This window comes from Coregonus clupeaformis, chromosome 21 (assembly GCF_020615455.1).
Source record: "Coregonus clupeaformis isolate EN_2021a chromosome 21, ASM2061545v1, whole genome shotgun sequence".
In the NCBI taxonomy this organism is placed as follows: Eukaryota; Metazoa; Chordata; class Actinopteri; order Salmoniformes; family Salmonidae; genus Coregonus; species Coregonus clupeaformis.
Window position 1 is genome coordinate 32,511,220 of NC_059212.1, and position 22,241 is coordinate 32,533,460.

At 46.5% G+C, this 22,241-nt stretch overlaps 1 protein-coding gene across 3 annotated transcripts in view; it reads left to right on the forward strand.

The window, feature by feature from the left end:
• Positions 1-22,241, forward strand: part of LOC121535291 (5'-AMP-activated protein kinase subunit gamma-1-like) — a 57,585-nt gene that overhangs the window by 18,909 nt on the left and 16,435 nt on the right. Inside the window, exon 1 of one of the 3 annotated variants that reach the window (XM_045205875.1) lies at positions 1,132-2,078. The exons of the other annotated variants lie outside the window; for them this stretch is intronic. Coding sequence (XP_045061810.1) covers positions 1,982-2,078 — 97 coding nt within the window. The 5' untranslated portion in view covers positions 1,132-1,981. Of the gene's footprint in view, positions 1-1,131; positions 2,079-22,241 lie in introns of those variants that run through there. 3 annotated transcript variants of the gene reach the window in all.

Consider the following 22,241-nt stretch of genomic DNA (forward strand, 5'->3'; position numbering starts at 1 on the left):
ATTCTACACGTTTTGCCCAAGGATGGAGGCAAATGTTTGCAGTTTTTAATATGATGGCTACTGATCAATGGGCCCTCCCTAGTCGGTAATTCGACCATGCTTACTACAAGTTTAGATAGCTGGCTGCTATACTAACTTACCAACAGTGGTGTAAAGTACTTAAGTAAAAATACTTTAAAGTACTACTTAAGTAGTTATTTTGGGGTATCTGTACTTTACTTTACTGTTTATATTTTTGACTACTTTTACTTCCTTTATTTTCCTTAAGAAAATATTGTACTTTTTATTCCATACATTTCCCTTGACACCCAAAAGTACTCGTTACCTTTTGAATGCTTATTAGCAGGACAGGAAAATAGTCCAATTCACGCACTTATCAGGAGACCATCCCTTATCATCCCTACTGCCTCTGATCTGGCGGACTCACTAAACACACATGCTTTGTTTGTAAATTATATCTGAATGTTGGAGTGTGCCCCTGGCTTTCCGTAAATTAAAAAAACAAGAAAATGGTGCCATCTGGTTTGCTTAATATAAGGAATTCGAAATTATTTATACTTTTACTTTTGATACCTAAGTATATTTTAAACCAAATACTTTGTCTTTTGCTCAAGTAGAATTTTACTGGGTGACTTACTTTTACTTGAGTCATTTTCTATTAAGGTATCTTTTACTTTTACTCAAGTATGACAGTTGGGTACTTTTTCCACCACTGCTTACCAATCTAAAACAATTTAGCTGACATGGACTAATTGAGTGACTGCTGATGCACAACGAAATTTTGAAATAACACCTTGTGTATTCAGGGACGCCAGTTGCCCGTCCCTGATTTTAGATAGTGTTATGAGTATATACACGTTGGCTTTAAGGTGAATGCACCAATTTGTAAGTCGCTCTGGATAAGAGCGTCTGCTAAATGACGTAAATGTAAGACGGAGACGGATGTGAGTATGGTGATTTGAATGTGTTCAGGGGGGGTTGGGGTTAAGAGGGGGGGGACGCAGACGCTTACCCAATCACTTTGTGTGTCCCTCCCGGGCTGGCCTCCTTTTACAGGCTGCTGAAACGCGTAGTATATTAAAGACGCCACCCACAGCTGCACCTGACACCAACAGATGCCACTACTAGAGCTCTGTAGAGAGGCAGAACAGTGCAAAATAGAGCAGAGAGCGGGAGAGCGAGACAGTCCTACCAAAACAGAGCAGAGAGGGGGAGAAGAGGAGCAAAGTGAAATTCAGCAGAGCGAGAGGAAGAGAGTCTGTGTGTGCTGTGCTACACTGTGCATCATCACTTGGGAGTGTTGGACCTAGTCTCACAGAGGACGTGTGGAAATTCCATCTTTCTTTCCCTGCGTGTTCTCCAGCGAACATGTGAGCTGCCACAGACACCAATACCCTGACAGCTCTCTGGACTCACTGAGACATTTTAATGAATGAGCTTACAGAAAGAAGAAGAGATCCTTAACTTTCCAAGAAATACAAGCATGAAGACCAACCATGTCTAAATGACAGATGGCACATCAATGGGAAGGAGAAGAGGCAACTCTTAACCAGAAGAACAGATCTACTCAGGAGAACAAAAGCAACCTTAATCTAAGATAGCCCATTGACTGAAGAGGGCCCTCCAGACCAAAGCACATCCTCCTAGGAAAGGTTCAGCTCTTTCCAGAATACCAACACAAAGCCATCCAGAGCTAGAAGAGTAGCCTTGCACAAGAGACTTTCAGTAAGCACCTGACTGGTTGGGAAAGACCCTTCTCCGGACATATCTTTAATTTCATTTTGGCACAGATCTTGTCATTTGACACCGATCTTTAGCTTTATTCAATTTACAAACATGCATCAGGCGGAGTAACAGGAGTAGCTATTTCGTCACACATCTGAGTAGTGGTGGTGGTGCCCTACAGTGTGACTCGTCCCAGTCCCGGATGGTCATGGTCCATATTGGGTGTTGAAACCATCGCTTGAACCCGCTGGTGTCCATGAAGAGGTTTGGCAGCCTGAGGAGGAGTAAGAAGCGGAAGCAACAGGACCTGCTAGTGGCAGGAAGATGCCAGCCAGAGCCACCATGTATGCCTGGTAATGTCTTGTACTGTTCACATGATCACACTATATGATCACACTACTATAAAAGTGTCTAACTGCATAGTATATGATGGGCCACAAGACCTAAAACAGTGCATGTTGAATATATTATTCCCTCAATGTCTCTTTAGATTCTGACTATTACACTGTAAATAGTGTATTGTTACCAATAGGGAAGCCGGTCTTCCCTTGGCAACCATGCATATATGCCACTGCAGAAAGCTCACACTATGATGCCCTGTCACCTTATTCATTTGGCCACTTACTTGCAAGTTAAAGCTAGGGGTCTCATTAACGCAGAAATCTTTGTTTTTCACTCAGGAAAAAAGATAAAACACATAAGAAATATCTTGCTGTGTTTTGTAAACGCAGATCTAAAATGCTTCTTATTGTAATTTCTAATCGGCATCAGACTAATTTTGTGCTTCAGTTGCACTTTTCCACTCTAATGACAATTCACAAACAGGCATTCTATCAGCAGACAGCACTCTGACTGATATACAGTGAGGGAAAAAAGTATTTGATCCCCTGCTGATTTTGTATGTTTGCCCACTGACAAAGACATTATCAGTCTATAATTTTAATGGTAGGTTTATTTGAACAGTGAGAGACAGAATAACAACAACAAAAATCCAGAAAAACGCATGTCAAAAATGTTATAAATTGATTTGCATTTTATTGAAGGAAATAAGTATTTGACCCCTCTGCAAAACATGACTTAGTACTTGGTGGCAAAACCTTTGTTGGCAATCACAGAGGTGAGACATTTCTTGTAGTTGGCCACCAGGTTTGCACACATCTCAGGAGGGATTTTGTCTCACTCCTCTTTGCAGATCTTCTCCAAGTCATTAAGGTTTCGAGGCTGACGTTTGGCAACTCGAACCTTCAGCTCCCTCCACAGATTTTCTATGGGATTAAGGTCTGGAGACTGGCTAAGTCACTCCAGGACCTTAATGTGCTTCTTCTTGAGCCACTCCTTTGTTGCCTTGGCCGTGTGTTTTGGGTCATTGTCATGCTGGAATACCCATCCACGACCCATTTTCAATGCCCTGGCTGAGGGAAGGAGGTTCTCACCCAAGATTTGACGGTACATGGCCCCGTCCATCGTCCCTTTGATGCGGTGAAGTTGTCCTGTCCCCTTAGCAGAAAACCCCCCCCAAAGCATAATGTTTCCACCTCCATGTTTGACGGTGGGGATGGTGTTCTTGGGGTCATAGGCAGCATTCCTCCTCCTCCAAACACGGCGAGTTGAGTTGATGCCAAAGAGCTCCATTTTGGTGTCATCTGACCACAACACTTTCACCCAGTTCTCCTCTGAATCATTCAGATGTTCATTGGCAAACTTCATACGGGCCTGTATATGTGCTTTCTTGAGCAGGGGGACTTTGCGGGCGCTGCAGGATTTCAGTCCTTCACGGTGTAGTGTGTTACCAATTGTTTTCTTGGTGACTATGGTCCCAGCTACCTTGAGATCATTGACAAGATCCTCCCGTGTAGTTCTGGGCTGATTCCTCACCGTTCTCATGATCATTGCAACTCCACGAGGTGAGATCTTGCATGGAGCCCCAGGCCGAGGGAGATTGACAGTTATTTTGTGTTTCTTCCATTTGCGAATAATCGCACCAACTGTTGTCACCTTCTCTCCAAGCTGCTTGGCGATGGTTTTGTAGCCCATTCCAGCCTTGTGTAGGTCTACAATCTTGTCCCTGACATCCTTGGAGAGCTCTTTGGTCTTGGCCATGGTGGAGAGTTTGGAATCTGATTGATTGATTGCTTCTGTGGACAGGTGTCTTTTATACAGGTAACAAGCTGAGATTAGGAGCACTCCCTTTAAGAGTGTGCTCCTAATCTCAGCTCGTTACCTGTATAAAAGACACCTGGGAGCCAGAAATCTTTCTGATTGAGAGGGGGTCAAACACTTATTTCCCTCATTAAAATGCAAATCAATTTATAGCATTTTTTACATGCGTTTTTCTGGATTTTTTTGTTGTTATTCTGTCTCTCACTGTTCAAATAAACCTACCATTAAAATTATAGACTGATCATTTCTTTGTCAGTGGGCAAACGTACAAAATCAGCAGGGGATCAAATACTTTTTTCCCTCACTGTATGTAGCTACTTTTGCTGGTATTTTTCTGGGTGTTGCCAGCCTACTTTTCTCCGCTAAAAAAAATTAACTTTTAAGCAAAACATTAGGAAATGTAGCTGGCTACGTTCTTTCTATGATAAACATTAGAAATATGATGGCCATGCATTGTTTCTACAAAAAATACCTTGCTTTTTCTTTGCAAGCTCATTTACTTGTGTGGCTGCCAGCCAAATAGCTATTTTCTGCTGAATGTGTTGCACTAATGTAGTTTCTGTGAAGGAAAACTATAGTTGCACGTCCCCGATCACTCTATTGAAGCAAAAAAACACGACTTTTAATATAAAACGCGATCCCTGTCAATACACAGCTGGACTCACCTGCTCCCACTTTCTCCCGTTGTGCTATTTACAAACAAACACATGACTGGTTCAACTGTTCTGGGGAACTATGGTAATCTTCATAATGTCAAATAATGTGACAGGTGAAATGAAGAGCGCGATCTGCTTTATCTCCCAAATATTAAAATGTATTGAAAAACAGAGATAATGAATCAGACTCAGACAGAATAAATGTTTCTTATCAGAGCAGTTAAATTAATCCTCTTGATTCAGTAGTAATATAAACAGCATCCATTTTGTAACAAGTACAGTTAGGTAGACATCACTCTGACCCCATGTTTATCCGGACAGTAAAAACAGCATTAATTTTGTAATTAGCACTGCACCCACATATAGGGGCTGCTGACGGCTCAGAGGTCTTTATGACTGGTGTTCCTCAGGTCTTCATCCCTCAGGTTTTAGATAAGGGGCTCTCGTTTCACAGTCGCATACTACACATCCTTATAAAACACTTGAGCCCCTAAAGTAGAGAGGATTCATGTGTTGAGTGAAGCAGTAGCCAAGCATATAGGCGTGTAACTAAAACTGCAGTTAGTATCTTGGTAGTAGCTGGTATCTTGGAGCATTGTACATTTGTGGATTGTATGAATCCAATGTAACAATGAAATACAGTGAGGATATGAGAAATAGCCTAGCGGTTAGAGCGTTGGGCCAGTAACCGAAAGGTCGCTAGTTCGACTCACAGAGCCGACAAGGTGGAAAATCTGATGTGCCCTTGAGCAAGGTAATTAACCATAATTGCTCCAATGACCCTACACTCTGAGAGTGGGATATGGAAAAAACACATTTCCAATTCGCACATCCGTACTTGTACATGTGTGAAATAGGACAAATATAGGCACCCACCAAATTATTATTATTATTATTATTATTATTAAATATGTTACTTTCTGCATATATTATTTATTCTTAAAATGTGAGTACAAAATAGAATGAAATATACTTCCAGTACTGTATAAAAAGCACAACAGTAAACTAACATGTTTTGACTTTTTACATTCAATCTAACTAATCTTGATTTAGGAGTTCTTGTTTTTTTTTATTTTATGGACTAAATAGAATGGTAATTGATAGTCCTTCTACTTGAACAGGATGATAATCCAAATTCGTTATTCTTTGCCCACATTGGTTAGTCTCGGTGGAATCGGCGCTGCTCTATTTTGGAACGTTAAACTATCTGAAAATAGACAGTGGCCTGGCTGGCGGGGGTGTCGCCTCTCCTTCCAGAGTGTCAGGGACAGGGATAGGGCAGCCTGGTATCAACTGATCAAGTGTCAGTCTGTGATGCATCACGAGACATGATGCATAAGTCAATACTTTGCATTCAATGCAAAAAGATATGTGGCAGACAGACATGTACACTCACAGACAGTGTCAAGCCAATCTAATAAAAAGTGACTGAAATCCACTTCAGATTTCATTCAAGGCTCTTAGTTTCTAGAACTGCAAGACCATTGTGTCCAATGGAGGTCAAACTTTTGTGCCAATTGACTTCAAATTTCATATGCCAGGTCATGACGGTCCCCGGTCACATATGTACAATTTGGGAGGGTTCAACCTTTTTAATCCTTCGAAATCGCCCCTATAGCCCCCGATTTAGTCAATTCTTATAATTGCAGGAAATTCAATAACACTCTTTAAGGGACAATCTTTGTCACGGTTCAGACAGACGACAAGAGGACCACAATTGCGTCACACCAGAAAGTTTATTAAAACTTAAGGGAAAAGGGAAGTAGGGAGTGAGTGAAGGCTCCAGGGGTTATCCCGTCCAATGTGCTGGGTCTGTGCCCCCCCCCAGTGGCAGCGATGCGTCCGATGACGCCGGTGGTTGGTGGTCCAGAAGTCCTGGGGGGAGGAAACACAGACACAACGGGGCGGATGAAACAAGGCAGAAGTACAGTTCAAGGGAAATCCAAATACGTTGTAGCAAGGCAGAAGGCTGGTCAGAGTTACCGGGTCGAAGAGTAGTCAGGAGTCGTAATGGCAGAAAGCAGGTCTGGTTTTCCTGGGGCAGAAGAGTATCCAAGAATCAGGCAGGTCCGGGGTCACAAAACAAGGGTGAGCCAGAAGCGCGAGCACACAGGTTCCGGGGTGTGAGCTTTGCAGACGATCTGACAAAGGAGAGCTGAAAGACAGGACTTTAAATACTGGGAGAGGTTAGTGGGTAATGCAGCGCAGCTGGCAGAGTAATTAGAGCCGAGCAGAGCAGGGACAGGTGGAGCTAGTTAGGCTGAGTAGAGAGAGAGAGATGAGCAGAGTGGAAGATAGTGGAAACACATTAAGGTGGTAACCCGGTGGAGTGAGAGGGCTCATGACAGAACCCCCCAAGGGACGGCCCCAGAAGTCCCAAGAGCAACACCACGCCGGGCGGGAGGAGGGGAGCCGGAGGAGGGCTAGAACTCCTCCGAACGGTCCGAGCGAACGCCCTCATCCTCGGAGGAAGCCGGAGGGCCGTGGTCGGGAGATGGGACAGGTCCCGAGACAGGATCAGGCACAGGACAGGAAGCCGAGCGGGCAGGACGGTTAGGGATCCCTCTGGGGCGGCCCCTACGGATTGCAGGTTGATCAGGATGCCGTTGGTGGAAGGCGGTGATGAGAGTCCTATCCACAATCCGACTAGCTGGCACCCAGGTCCTTTCCTCAGGTCCATAGCCCTCCCAGTCAATGAGGTACTGGAGACCCCTACCCCTCCGTCTGGACCGAAGCAGGCGGCGGACGGTGTAAACCAGACCACCATCGACGAGCTGTGGAGGAGGAGGACAAGGCGCAGCAGGGACCAGCGGACTCTCATGAATGGGCTTAATCTTAGACACATGGAAAGTGGGGTGCACCCTCATGGAATTAGGCAGTTGGAGCCGGACAGCAGTTGGGCTAATCACTCTTATGATAGGGAATGGGCCAATGAACCGAGGTGCCAACTTCTGCGACTCCACCCTGAGTGGCAGGTTCCTTGACGACAACCACACCCTTTGACCAACATGGTAGGTGGGAGCAGGGATTCTCCGACGGTTGGCCCCGCTAGTGTAGCTGGCAACGGATCTGAGAAGTGTGGCTCGGGCCTGTGACCAGGTGCGGCGACATCGACGGGCAAACGCAAGTGCAGATGGGCAAGTAACCTCCCCTTCCTGACTGGCAAATAGAGGAGGCTGGTATCCATAAACACATTGGAAAGGGGACATACCGATGGCAGAGCAGGTCAGAGAATTGTGTGCGTACTCCACCCATGTCAATTGCTGCGACCAGGAGTGGGGGTTGCGTGAGGTCATGCATCGCAGTGCCTTCTCGAGCTCCTGATTTGCCCGCTCTGACTGCCCATTGGATTGGGGATGGAATCCGGAAGTCAGACTGACTGTGGCTCCCAGCAGGTGACAGAACTCCTTCCAAAAAGCGGAGGAGAATTGTGGACCACGGTCAGAAACTACATCCTTTGGCAGTCCGTGGATCCGGAAGACGTGTTCCAGGACCACCTGGGCGGTCTCCTTGGCGGTTGGGAGCTTGGGGAGGGGAATGAAGTGTGCCATCTTGCTGAATCGGTCAACTATGGTGAGAATGACGGTCTTGCCCCCTTGAAGGGGGGCAGCCCCGTGACAAAGTCAAGGGCGATGTGAGACCAGGGACGTCTGGGCACAGGCAGGGGTTGCAGCAATCCGGCTGGGGGCTGGCAGGACGACTTGTGTTGGTTGCAGATGGGGCAGGCTTGGACGAATTCCCGTACATCCTTCCTCAGAGCGGGCCACCAGAACCTCTGGGCGAGCAGGTTGTAAGTGCGGGTGGAGCCAGGGTGACAAGCTAGGCGGGAGTCATGTCCCCACTGAACGACCTGGGACCTTAGGTTTCGGGGACAAAAGGCGGTCAGCTGGGCAAGTGCTGGGACCGGGCTGGTTACGGAGAGCTTCCAGCACCTGTTCCTCAACAGCCCAGGTCAGAGCTGCTACGATGCAGGGACTTGGCAGAATCGACACAGGATCCTTGGAGGGGTTGTCATCCTTCTGGAATTGACGGGAGAGGGCGTCTGGCTTGGTGTTGCGTGATCCAGGCCGGTATGACAGAGTGAAATTAAACCTGGTGAAGAACAGGGCCCAGCGGGACTGCCTGGAGTTCAACCGTTTGGCCGTGCGGATGTACTCCAAGTTCTTATGATCGGTCCAAACGAGAAATGGAATGGTGGACCCCTCCAGCCAGTGACGCCACTCCTCCAAGGCAAGCTTCACAGCCAGCAGCTCTCGGTTCCCTATGTCGTAATTGCACTCAGAGGGGGACAACCGACGTGAGAAAAAGGCACAGGGATGGAGCTTCCTATCCTCCGCAGCCCACTGAGAAATCACAGCACCAACTCCCACATCCGAGGCGTCCACCTCCACAATGAATTGCCGGTCCACGTCAGGCATCTGGAGGATGGGAGCGGAGGTGAACCTTACCTTGAGGGTACTGAAGGCCTTGTCGGCTGCTGGGGTCCAGGTGAAGGGTTGCTTGGTGCTGGTTAGAGCAGTGAGAGGGGCAGCAACGGTACTGTAGTTCCGGATAAACTTTCTATAGAAGTTAGCAAACCCCAGAAACTGTTGCAGCTTCTTTCTGTTCTCCGGAACTGGCCATGAAGTGACTGCTGATACTTTGGCAGGATCCATTTGGATACTTCCCTCTGCCACTATGTACCCCAGGAAGGCCACTGTCTTGACGTGAAACTCACATTTCTCTGCCTTGGCGTAGAGGGAATTCTCCAGAAGACGATGAAGGACTTGCTGGACATGGCGGGTGTGTTCAGACAGGTTTCTGGAGTAGATTAAGATGTCATCCAGGTAAACGAAGACAAACTTGTTTAACATGTCCCGCAGTACATCATTCACTAGAGCCTGGAACACAGCAGGAGCATTGGTGAGGCCAAAAGGCATAACCAGATACTCGTAGTGGCCTGTTGGTGTATTGAATGCGGTCTTCCATTCATCTCCCTCCCGGATCCGCACTAGGTGGTAAGCGTTTCTGAGATCCAACTTGGTAAAAACAGTGGCTCCCTGGAGCAACTCAAAAGCAGAGGTGAGCAGAGGGAGAGGGTAACGGTTTTTCACTGTGATGTCGTTGAGTCCCCTGTAGTCGATGCAGGGGCGAAGAGATCCGTCCCTCTTCCCCACAAAGAAGAAGCCAGCACCAGCCGGAGATGAAGATGAACGGATCAATCCTGTGGACAGAGAGTCATTGATGTAGTCCTCCATGGACCTTCTTTCAGGAGCAGACAACGAATAAAGACGGCCCCTTGGAGGGGCTGTTCCAGGGAGGAGGTCGATGGCACAGTCGTACGGTCGGTGAGGGGGCAGAGATGTGGCTCTTGCTTTGTTAAACACTTCTCTGAGACCATGGTAGCATTCTGGGACATGGGAGAGGTCAGGAGCGGAGTTAGTAGGTACTGGCCGAGGGGTAGTGCGGCAGCAAGCAGGCAGGTTCGGTGGCAGTCCTCTCCCCACTCCCTGATCACCCCGGTCACCCAGTCGAGCTGAGGGTTGTGCCGGGCGGAGCCATGGGTAACCCAGGATGAGGGGTTGGCCTGGAGAGGGGAGCAGGTGAAACTGGATAGTTTCTTGATGGTTTCCCGGACAGACCCATCAAGACCGGGGCCGTGACATGAGTGACCGATCCGAGTAAGTGTCCGTCCAGTGCCCGGGCAGGAATAGGAGGTGTCAAACGGAGGTTCTCCAGTCCCAGTTGGCGTGCCAGCTTGATGTCCATTATGTTGGCTTCGGCGCCCGAATCCACCAGAGCAGCCAGGGTGTGAGTTGAGTCAGAGAGGCGGAGGTGAACTTGCAGCAAGGGTTTGCGGTCGGAGGACTGGGTGGTCATTGAGCTCAACCGGACTCCCCCTATGCCCGGTGAGCTTCGGCTTTTAAAGGGCAGGTTACCACACGATGTCCATCACCTCCACAATAGAGGCAGAGGTTTGAGGTGAAGCGGCGCTGGCGCTCTGCAGGAGTGAGAGAGGCTCGCCCAATCTCCATAGGCTCAGACTGATCAAGCTGACTTGGGTGAGTGGCAGTAGCTGACAGGAGCCCAGTCGGATCTCTCCGAATGCCGGTAGTTGGTGGACCTTGGCGCCCCCTCTCACGACGACGGGTCTGTATCCTTCTGTCGATCCGGACAGTCAGTGCGATGGCTTCATCAAGAGTGGAAGGCAGTTCATGGGAGACCAACTCGTCCTTGATATAGTCAGCCAAGCTATGGAAGAACGCGTCCACCAACGATGGTGTGTTCCAAGAACTTCGTCTTGCCAGGGTTCGGAAGTCGATGGAATGGTCTGCGACTGTACGTCTGCCTTGTCGAATACTGAACAGTTCACGAGACGCCTCTGCGGTGGGTGAATCCAGGTCAAACACCTTCAGCATCTCCTCAGCAAACAGGTCGAAGGTTGCACATGCGGGGGTTTGACGTTCGAACTCTGCTGTTCCCAGAGTCGAGCTCGGCCCGTCAGGTGAGTGATGGCATACCCGACCCTAGCCCCCTCCGTGGCGAAGGTCCTTGGCTGCAAGGAGAACTGAAGTCGGCAGCTAGTCAGGAATGGCCGGACCTGGGTAGAATCGCCGTTGAACCGCTCGGGGTTTCCAATCTTGGGTTCCGGGGCAGCGGCTGCAATGACCGGGGCAGGTAACTCGGAGGCAGGGCTGGTGGGCAGACTGGCTGGGGTAAGGTTGGTGAGGAGTTGGATGATCCTGGCGAGTTGTTGTTGCTGCTGCTGGGACTGCTGCTGGTGCTGCTGGAACTGCTGATGCTGTTGGTGGCCGACCTGAAGCAGAGAGGTGATGTCGCCGCTCATGCGGCCTAGCTCTCTCTCAGTGTGTTCCAGGCGTAGCATGGCGGTGGGTTGCTCAGGTTCTTCGGTTTCCATGTCGGGGGAAGTGTGCGCTGAGTCCATGATGGTCAGATCGTACTGTCACGGTTCAGACAGACGACAAGAGGACCACAATTGCGTCACACCAGAAAGTTTATTAAAACTTAAGGGAAAAGGGAAGTAGGGAGTGAGTGAAGGCTCCAGGGGTTATCCCGTCCAATGTGCTGGGTCTGTGCCCCCCCCCAGTGGCAGCGATGCGTCCGATGACGCCGGTGGTTGGTGGTCCAGAAGTCCTGGGGGAGGAAACACAGACACAACGGGGCGGATGAAACAAGGCAGAAGTACAGTTCAAGGGAAATCCAAATACGTTGTAGCAAGGCAGAAGGCTGGTCAGAGTTACCGGGGTCGAAGAGTAGTCAGGAGTCGTAATGGCAGAAAGCAGGTCTGGTTTTCCTGGGGCAGAAGAGTATCCAAGAATCAGGCAGGTCCGGGGTCACAAAACAAGGGTGAGCCAGAAGCGCGAGCACACAGGTTCCGGGTGTGAGCTTTGCAGACGATCTGACAAAGGAGAGCTGAAAGACAGGACTTTAAATACTGGGAGAGGTTAGTGGGTAATGCAGCGCAGCTGGCAGAGTAATTAGAGCCGAGCAGAGCAGGGACAGGTGGAGCTAGTTAGGCTGAGTAGAGAGAGAGAGATGAGCAGAGTGGAAGATAGTGGAAACACATTAAGGTGGTAACCCGGTGGAGTGAGAGGGCTCATGACAATCTTGAACAATGCCCTGAGTTTCAAGTCTTTACGTTAAGAATGTACCATTCTACAGAGGATGGAACATGGAAGACAGTGTTTTTGTGGAACTACAGGGAAAGAATGAAAGACCATGTTGAGGATAAATTAAGTCACTTCCTGTTAACACAGGGCATCACTATAAAGTCAGAACTGGGTATGTTAGCTGGCTATATCACAGTCCACGGGGTCATCGTGGTTATGTAAGGGGGTGTAGGTGATGCTTTTCTATGGAAGAAAGGCCTTGTTCTCAGTGGGACCAAGTTTTCACTGTGAAGAGTTAACTTCACATGGTCAGGTGTAGGCCTGCGTTCATCGGGAGCTTCTGCTGAACGATCCCATACTTGAATTGTGTTTCTAGCCTCAACTGTTCTGCCAATGTCACTCAAAAGCACCTTAAATCAGCTTCAAGTCAGGCATACCTTTCTGCCATGTAGTGTTAATAATTGTTAATTGGATTAGGGTTAGGGTTATGTCTAGGGTTGAGGCCCTAAACCTAGCTTCATGTCCACTCCCGACTGAAACCTAACCCTAGATTAAAGTCCACATCCCAGCTCAACCGGTACCCTAGCCATATCCCTAACCCTGGCCTTTTATCAATTCGATTTGCTCACCTCCTGCTTCATTTCTCCTCTGTCCTCTCTAGCCTCCTTTCGTAAAAGGTCAAAGTTAATCGAGGAGAGTAGGCGAGGAGAGCGAACGTGGATGGAAATGCACTTGCTTGAAATGTGACTGGCCTCCTCATTTTACAGGGGTGGATCCTAAAATAAATGTGTAAAGTGCTCAAAACAAATTAAAGTTAGTTGTGCAAGACATTTTATAGATAAACCAATAAGTAGCATGTTGTTTTTAAAAGTGTGCACGTTTTTCTCCTCTGACAAAACAAAAGCTGATTCAAAGGGGGTGTGGCAGATTTCAAAACTCGGATACACATGAGCATCCTCAATGAATGGTGGCTATCGAGGAGGGGATGACGCTTCCGTTTGCCTACTAACGAATTGACACATTCCTCGACCACTTATCGGTTACCGGGTCATGGAGGAGAGAGGACGGAGGACGGTCTTTTGCCCTAACGAGAATCTCCCCCTAGCTTAATGTCCACATTCCGGCTCAACCCTAGCCATAACCCTAACCCTAGCTCTCACTACTGGTGTCCCCAAGTGCTTGACTCAAGGCCCTCTTCTCCAAATACACCAAGTCACTCGGCTCCGTCATATCCTCACATGGTCTCTCCTATCATTGCTATGCGGATGACACTCAACTACTTCTCTCCTTCCCCCCTTCTGACACCCAGGTGGTGACACACATCTCTGCGTGCCTGGCAGATATCTCATCTTGGATTTCAGCCCACCACCTCAAGCTCAACCTCGACAAGACGGAACTGCTCTTCCTCCAGGAGAAGTCCTGCCCGCTCAAAGACCTCTCCATTACGGTTGACAACTCCACAGTGTCGCCCTCCCAGAGTGCAAAGAACCTAGTTGGTCTGACCCTGGACAACACCCTGTCGTTCTCAAACATCAAAGCAGTGACCCGCTCCTGCAGGTTCATGCGCTACAACATCCGTAGAGTACGACCCTACCTCACACAGGAAGCGGCGCAGGTCCTAATCCAGGCACTTATCCTCTCCCGTCTGGACTACTCAAACCCCTGCAACTCATCCAGAACGCTGCAACCCGCCTGGTTTTCCACCTTCCCGAGTTCTCTCATGTCACCCCGCTCCTCCGCACACTCCACTGGCTTCCAGTCGAAACTCACATCCACTACAAGACCATGGTACTTGCCTACGGAACAGCAAGAAGAACTGCCCCTCCCTACCTTCAGGCTATGCTCAAACCCTACACCCCAACCCGAGCACTCCGTTCTGCCACCTCAGATCTCTTGGCCATCCCACCCCTTCGGGAGGGCAGCTCCCACTCAGCCCAATCCAAGCTCTTCTCTGTCCTGGCACCCCAATAGTGGAACCAGCTTCCCCCTGAAGCTAGGACATCATCCGAAAACATCTGAAACCCTACCTCTACAAAGAGTATCTTAAATAATCCTCCTCACCTTGGCTCAATCCTAGCCCTAACTTTAACCCTAACTTCTTGTTCACATCCCCTATGGCTTGAGTTAGGGCTGAGCCGGTATGTGAACATGAAGTTAAGGTTGATGTTAGTCTGCCTCCCTGCCTGTCTGTCTGTCTGTGAGTGTATATGTCTGCCTGCCTCTGTCTCTCTGTCTGTGAGTGGATCTGTCTGTCTGAGAGGTGGTGGAAGAGAGGAGGGAGATAATGGAGCGGGGAAAAGATTAGGGGAGGGAGGGGGAAAAAAGGAGGGAGCAAGAATAAAGGGGAGAGGAAGGAGAGGGAAACAAGGGGGAGGGGTGAGAAATAAGGGAAGGAGGGTGGATAAAGAGTAAGTAGAAATAGCGACAGGGCGGGAGAGGGGATTAGAGAATAGAGAGAACAGCTATAAAAAACGACAGACTATCTGTCTGTGAGTTTATGCCTGTCTGAGTCTTTCAACAATTTACCCATTGCAGCTTTATCACCAACTTATTTGCCTTGAATACAATGTATTGACTTATGCTTCAATACCCTTGATGCATACAGTGGGGGAAAAAAGTATTTAGTCAGCCACCAATTGTGCAAGTTCTCCCACTTAAAAAGATGAGAGAGGCCTGTAATTTTCATCATAGGTACACGTCAACTATGACAGACAAATTGAGATTTTTTTTCTCCAGAAAATCACATTGTAGGATTTTTAATGAATTTATTTGCAAATTATGGTGGAAAATAAGTATTTGGTCACCTACAAACAAGCAAGATTTCTGGCTCTCACAGACCTGTAACTTATTCTTTAAGAGGCTCCTCTATCCTCCACTCGTTACCTGTATTAATGGCACCTGTCTGAACTTGTTATCAGTATAAAAGACACCTGTCCACAACCTCAAACAGTCACACTCCAAACTCCACTATGGCCAAGACCAAAGAGCTGTCAAAGGACACCAGAAACAAAATTGTAGACCTGCACCAGTCTGGGAAGACTGAATCTGCAATAGGTAAGCAGCTTGGTTTGAAGAAATCAACTGTGGGAGCAATTATTAGGTAATGGAAGACATACAAGACCACTGATAATCTCCCTCGATCTGGGGCTCCACGCAAGATCTCACCCCGTGGGGTCAAAATGATCACAAGAACGGTGAGCAAAAATCCAAGAACCACACGGGGGGACCTAGTGAATGACCTGCAGAGAGCTGGGACCAAAGTAACAAAGCCTACCATCAGTAACACACTACGCCGCCAGGGACTCAAATCCTGCAGTGCCAGACGTGTCCCCCTGCTTAAGCCAGTACATGTCCAGGCCCGTCTGAAGTTTGCTAGAGTGCATTTGGATGATCCAGAAGAGGATTGGGAGAATGTCATATGGTCAGATGAAACCAAAATATAACTTTTTGGTAAAAACTCAACTCGTCGTGTTTGGAGGACAAAGAATGCTGAGTTGCATCCAAAGAACACCATACCTACTGTGAAGCATGGGGGTGGAAACATCATGCTTTGGGGATGTTTTTCTGCAAAGGGACCAGGACGACTGATCCGTGTAAAGGAAAGAATGAATGGGGCCATGTATCGTGAGATTTTGAGTGAAAACCTCCTTCCATCAGCAAGGGCATTGAAGATGAAACGTGGCTGGGTCTTTCAGCATGACAATGATCCCAAACACACCGCCCGGGCAACGAAGGAGTGGCTTCGTAAGAAGCATTTCAAGGTCCTGGAGTGGCCTAGCCAGTCTCCAGATCTCAACCCCATAGAAAATCTTTGGAGGGAGTTGAAAGTCCGTGTTGCCCAGCGACAGCCCCAAAACATCACTGCTCTAGAGGAGATCTGCATGGAGGAATGGGCCAAAATACCAGCAACAGTGTGTGAAAACCTTGTGAAGACTTACAGAAAACGTTTGACCTGTGTCATTGCCAACAAAGGGTATATAACAAAGTATTGAGAAACTTTTGTTATTGACCAAATACTTATTTTCCACCATAATTTGCAAATAAATTCATTAAAAATCCTACAATGTGATTTTCTGGATTTTTTTTTCCTCATTTTGTCTGTCATAGTTGACGTGTACCTATGATGAAAATTACAGGCCTCTCTCATCTTTTTAAGTGGGAGAACTCGCACAATTGGTGGCTGACTAAATACTTTTCTTCCCCACTGTATCTATGCCTCAATATTCTTGACGCATATCTATATTGATGTGTATCTTTTAGCATTGAATGCAATGTATTAACTTATGCATCATGTCTCATGATGCATATCTTTTTGCAAAAGCATCACAGACTGATGCTTATCAATGATATCATGTTGCAATGGGTCATCACACTGGATGCTTGGGATGTTATGGATGGTGGCCTTTGGGATATCTCACTGGATGCTTGGGGTGTGACGAACGGTGGCTTTGAGTGGCACTTTGCCATGAACTGCTCTTGATTTTAGCCCCAGTCTGACCTGGGATCATTGGAGGAAGGGATTATGGCCCTAGCTGTCATGATGATGTAAATCCATATGTAATAATAATAATTCATAATTTAATGTATGCTTATATTTGCCCTATTTAGATGCATGTGTGAATTGGAAATGTGTTTTTTGCATATCCCAACTCCCCCTGAGACACCCTCAGAAAGTGGTGCCACGGCCATTATCAACAGCGACCCTGGAGCAATTAGGGTTAAGTGCATTGCTCATGGGCACATCACTTTGTAGGCTCTGGGATTCGAACTAGCAACCTTTCCAGTTACTGGCCCAACGCTCTATCTGCTAGCCTAACTGCCGCCCATGTGTAAAGCCATATGTGGTGCTATGTTTAGTTGGTCTGGTCCCATACTTTATGTTCTGTGCCAAGTCTTCTATGGTTACAGCATGACCATAATAGAAGAGTATGGCATGTCAACAATAGAAGAATTGTCTATAGCAGATGGTACGAGGCTAGAAGAGTTGGCTGGCATGTGTAACCCCTTTGTAACGTTTGGTCCTCCTGACCCTGACAGATCTTTTTGAGTCAAGACAATGTGGTATAGTTACTTAGCTTGTTTTAAACATTACAATTTATACATTACAATTTACCCCCATGCACGCACGCACCACGTCTTTTTCCAAGGGCACAAGCACTGTTCATGATACAAACTGTTCACACTCCTCTTGTTGGTGGAGAGAATTATGCAGGGTTGAAGCTTATTTCTGGCAATTCTACACATTTTGTCATGGGTTGCAAAGAACATTTTGCAGTTTTAAAGCTAATTTTCTTGCAATTCCATACATTTTGCCATGTATAATGTGTATTCATGTGATATTTGAGTGACTAAAAAATTACAACAATATCTATGGGCTAAAAAACCTAAATAAAAAAACGTTAGCTGACATGGGCTAGTTGATCTGGACATTTCTGACAAGTAATAAATAAATAGCTCTCTAAGGTTTGCAATGACTGACATGACAAGAGGAACTGATGATGCACTACCCAATTTCGAAATTGCACCTTGTGCATTCTACTATTACAACTTTCAAGAGTAATTTTAAAGCTGGACTGAATTCCTTTGAACCACTGCTTTAGACTAGGTTAGGTTTAGACTAGCCTAATGTTAAGGCCAAGCGGCATTGCGATACATGCCTTTTTCTTAACACCTAATGGAAAGAACACTGGCCAGTATGACACCATCACCATCGTAGTTTACCATTGCCCTTGTGTTTTCCAAATGTAGTGTGAGTAATACGACATGTTGATTTTTAGATGTGTCAGTTTACCATCTGAGAGGCCCGTCAGCAACATCCAAGGGCCAGTGCTAGTCAATGGACTAGAGGTTGACAAACACTGGTATAGATGACTCCAATATCTCTAATACCCCATGTGGTGTATTCCCCCTCCCCTCCCTGTGTGTTTGGGTGAGGAGGAGCTCCCTCCCTGCTGTCCCCTGTGTTATCTTCTCCTATGGAATGTGCACAACAGCATGGCTAAAATAAGACACCAACTCGACTGAAGAGAGGGCTGGTATTAGCCAGCTAAATGTCAGATATTGGAGATAGCTGGACTGGGCAGACATGTTTTTATGTGACATGACGAATGCCCATACAGATTTATCCTCTTCAATCAAGTTGACCTTTCTTTAGTTTAGATGGTATATCGGTTTACTATTTACTTTTGATGAGTTGAATGTTACTGGCATTTTAGTATTCAGTCCCTTTTATTTTACCGTTGTATTTGCATCTATGTAGACGGAGAAGCCAGTGTGCACTATGATTCACCCTTAAGTCTCTAAGCAGCCATTTAATTATAACTGTTTGTTTATGTTTCTGCAATGTTATGGAACCGTGGAAGTGGTTTGTTTGTCAGATCAAAGATTTACTCTAACATTTACTCTATATCCACCAATTTTTCACATTTGTGTTATTTTCATCAGAAATAAATGCTTTATGTATGTGTAAAATATCACTGTCTTCAGATGTTACATTAATATATTTTAGATGTGTATTGCAATTGGTTTTGTTGCAAAACTCTATCCATTGTTTAGCTGGAATGGAATGTTCGTATCCTGTATATTTAACATATAAATCTAACATATCACAAATCTAGCCTCATGCTATAGTGTTTGGTTAGAGTTAGGCCTCGTCCCAAATTGCACCCTATTCCCTATATAGTGCACAACTTTTGACCAGAGCCCAGATCTCATATGATTGTACTGATGAATTTTTTTATATATATTTTTTAAATATTTATATAATATTTTTAATTATTTGTCACATTTGTGTTTAACCTTTCAGGGATGATACTTTTTTCTCTGAGAATGAGGTGTTTTGTAACAAAATGTGATTGTTTGTCTCTCTGAAATGAAACCATCTAGTGATAGATTAAACCAAGGACTGTATATATGAATGGACAAAGCCATTGATCACATGACGCCATTCATTCCTATGTGAAGACTCAACAGCGCATTGAAGCCAAATTAAGTAGTTTAAGATGGGGTCTCATGGAGACAAAACATGCACAGTTTGAGCTTCTCCTTGAAGTGACGTTGCAAGCTATCAGTGGTGCTGCCTGTCATTGAATAACTCGAGTTGAAGGCCGACCGGGGTACTACAGGCTGCCATTAGCAACTAAATTATCCTTAAAGCTTCTTCTGTGTGCCATTTTTAAAATAATCGCTTCAAGGACATACATATGGTACATTACTAGCAGTTATTGGTACCATGATTGTTTTCAAAAAAATGTTTTATTTATACTAAGATTGACCCATTCACTCTAATGGGGGATCCTGTTTTCTGCTAACAATGCCTGCAATAACGCAGTTGGCCTTGAACCTCTGTGGCTTCAATGAGAGGGGGCAGTCGTTCACCCCTGGGTTAAACAAATACGTCTGTCATTTATTTGAAGATGTTCTCTGATACTGTGTGGTTCTCCAACCCGTTCCTGACAACCTACATACAGTACATCCAAATGAGTCTACTGTACTGTCATAAGACTCACAAGCTTAACCTGCCTAAATGACTACCGACCCGTAGCACTGACGTCTGTAGCCATGAAGTGCTTTGAAAGGCTGGTCATGGCTCACATCAACAGCATTATCCCAGAAACCCTAGACCCACTCCAATTTGCATACCGCCCCAACAGATCCACAGATGATGCAATCTCTATTGCACTCCACACTGCCCTTTCCCACCTGGACAAGAGGAACACCTACGTGAGAATGCTATTCATTGACTACAGCTCAGCATTCAACACCATAGTGCCCTCTAAGCTCATCACTAAGCTAAGGATCCTGGGACTAAACACCTCCCTCTGCAACTGGATCCTGGACTTCCTGACGGGCCGCCCCCAGGTGGTAAGGGTAGGTAACAACACATCTGCCACACTGATCCTCAACACGGGGGCCCCTCAGGGGTGCGTGCTCAGTCCCCTCCTGTACTCTCTGTTCACCCATGACTGCATGGCCAGGCACGACTCCAACACCATCATTAAGTTTGCCGACGACACAACAGTGGTAGGCCTGATCACCGACAACGATGAGACAGCCTATAGGGAGGAGGTCAGAGACCTGGCCGTGTGGTGCCAGGACAACAACCTCTCCCTCAACGTGACCAAGACAAAGGAGATGATTGTGGACTACAGGAAAAAAAGAGGACTGAGCACGCCCCCCATTCTCATCGACGGGGCTGTAGTGGAACAGGTTGAGAGCTTCAAGTTCCTTGGTGTCCACATCACCAACGAACTATCATGGTCCAAACACACCAAGACAGTCGTGAAGAGGGCACGACAAAGCCTATTCCCCTCAGGAGACTGAAAAGATTTGGCATGGGTCCTCAGATCCTCAAAAAATTCTACAGCTGCACCATCGAGAGCATCCTGACTGGTTGCATCACCGCCTGGTATGGCAACTGCTTGGCCTCCGACCGCAAGGCACTACAGAGGGTAGTGCGTACGGCCCAGTACATCCCTGGGGCCAAGCTTCCTGCCATCCAGGACCTCTATACCAGGCGGTGTCAGAGGAAGGCCCTCAAAATTGTCAAAGACTCCAGCCACCCTAGTCATAGACTGTTCTCCCTGCTACCGCACGGCAAGCGGTACCGGAGTGCCAAGTCTAGGTCCAAAAGACTTCTCAACAGCTTCTACCCCCAAGCCATAAGACTCCTGAACAGCTAATCATGGCTACCCGGACTATTTGCACTGCCCCCCACCCCATCCTTTTACGCTGCTGCTACTCTGTTAATTATTTATGCATAGTCACTTTAACTCTACCCACATGTACATATTACTTCAACTATCTCAACTAGCCGGTGCCCCCGCACATTGACTCTGCACCGGTACCCCCCTGTATATATAGCCTCCCTACTGTTATTTTATTTTTTATTTTTTATCAACACTTTTTTTGTTGTTGTTTTATTTTTACTTTTTTTTTGTTAAAAATAAATGCACTGTTGGTTAAGGGCTGTAAGTAAGCATTTCACTGTAATGTCTGCACCTGTTGTATTTGGCGCATGTGACCAATAAAATTTGATTTGATTTGAAGCTTTGCTTACACTGCACTGTGAATATGATCCACTGAAATCAGTTGATTGCTGTTTCCAGGCCCTGGCAGCACTTAACCATGCTCCGCTGATGATACATGAGGATACTTAATGATATTGAAATCAATATTCTTCTGAAAAGCTACAGTCCCTTGCAAAAGTATTCATCTCCTTAGCGTTTTTCCTATTTTGTTGCATTACAACCTGTAATTTAAATTGATTTTTATTTTTATTTCATGTAATGGACACACACAAAATAGTCCAAATTGGTGAAGTGAAATGAAAAAAGTAACTTGTTTCAAAATATTCTACAAAATAAATAACGGAAAAGTGGTGCGTGCATATGTATACACCCCCTTTGCTATGAAGACCCTAAAATAAGATCTGGTGCAACCAATTACCTTCAGAAGTCACATAATTAGTTAGATTGCACATAGGTGGACTTTATTTAAGTGTCACATGATCTCAGTATATATACACCTGTTCTGAAAGGCCCCAGAGTCTGCAACACCACTAAGCAAGGGGAACCACCAAGCAAGCAGCACCATGAAGACCAAGGAGCTCTCCAAACAGGTCAGAGACAAAGTTGTGGAGAAGTACAGATCAGGGTTGGGTTATAAAAAAATATCCGAAACGTTGAACATCCCACGGAGCACCATTAAATCCATTATTACAAATATGGAAAGAATATGGCACCACAACAAACCTGCCAAGAGAGGGCTGCCCACCAAAACTCACGGAACAGGCAAGGAAGGCATTAATCAGAGAGGCAACAAAGAGACCAAAGATAACCCTGAAGGAGCTGCAAAGCTCCACAGTGGAGATTGGAGTATCTGTCCATAGGACCACTTTAAGCCGTACACTCCACAGAGCTGGGCTTTACGGAAGAGTGGCCAGAAAAAAGCCATTGCTTACAAAAAAATAAGCAAATAAGTTCACCAAAAGACATGTGGGAGACTCCCCAAACATATGGAAGAAGGTACTCTGGTCAGATGAGACTAAAATTGAGCTTTCTGGCCATCAAGGAAAACGCTATGTCTGGCG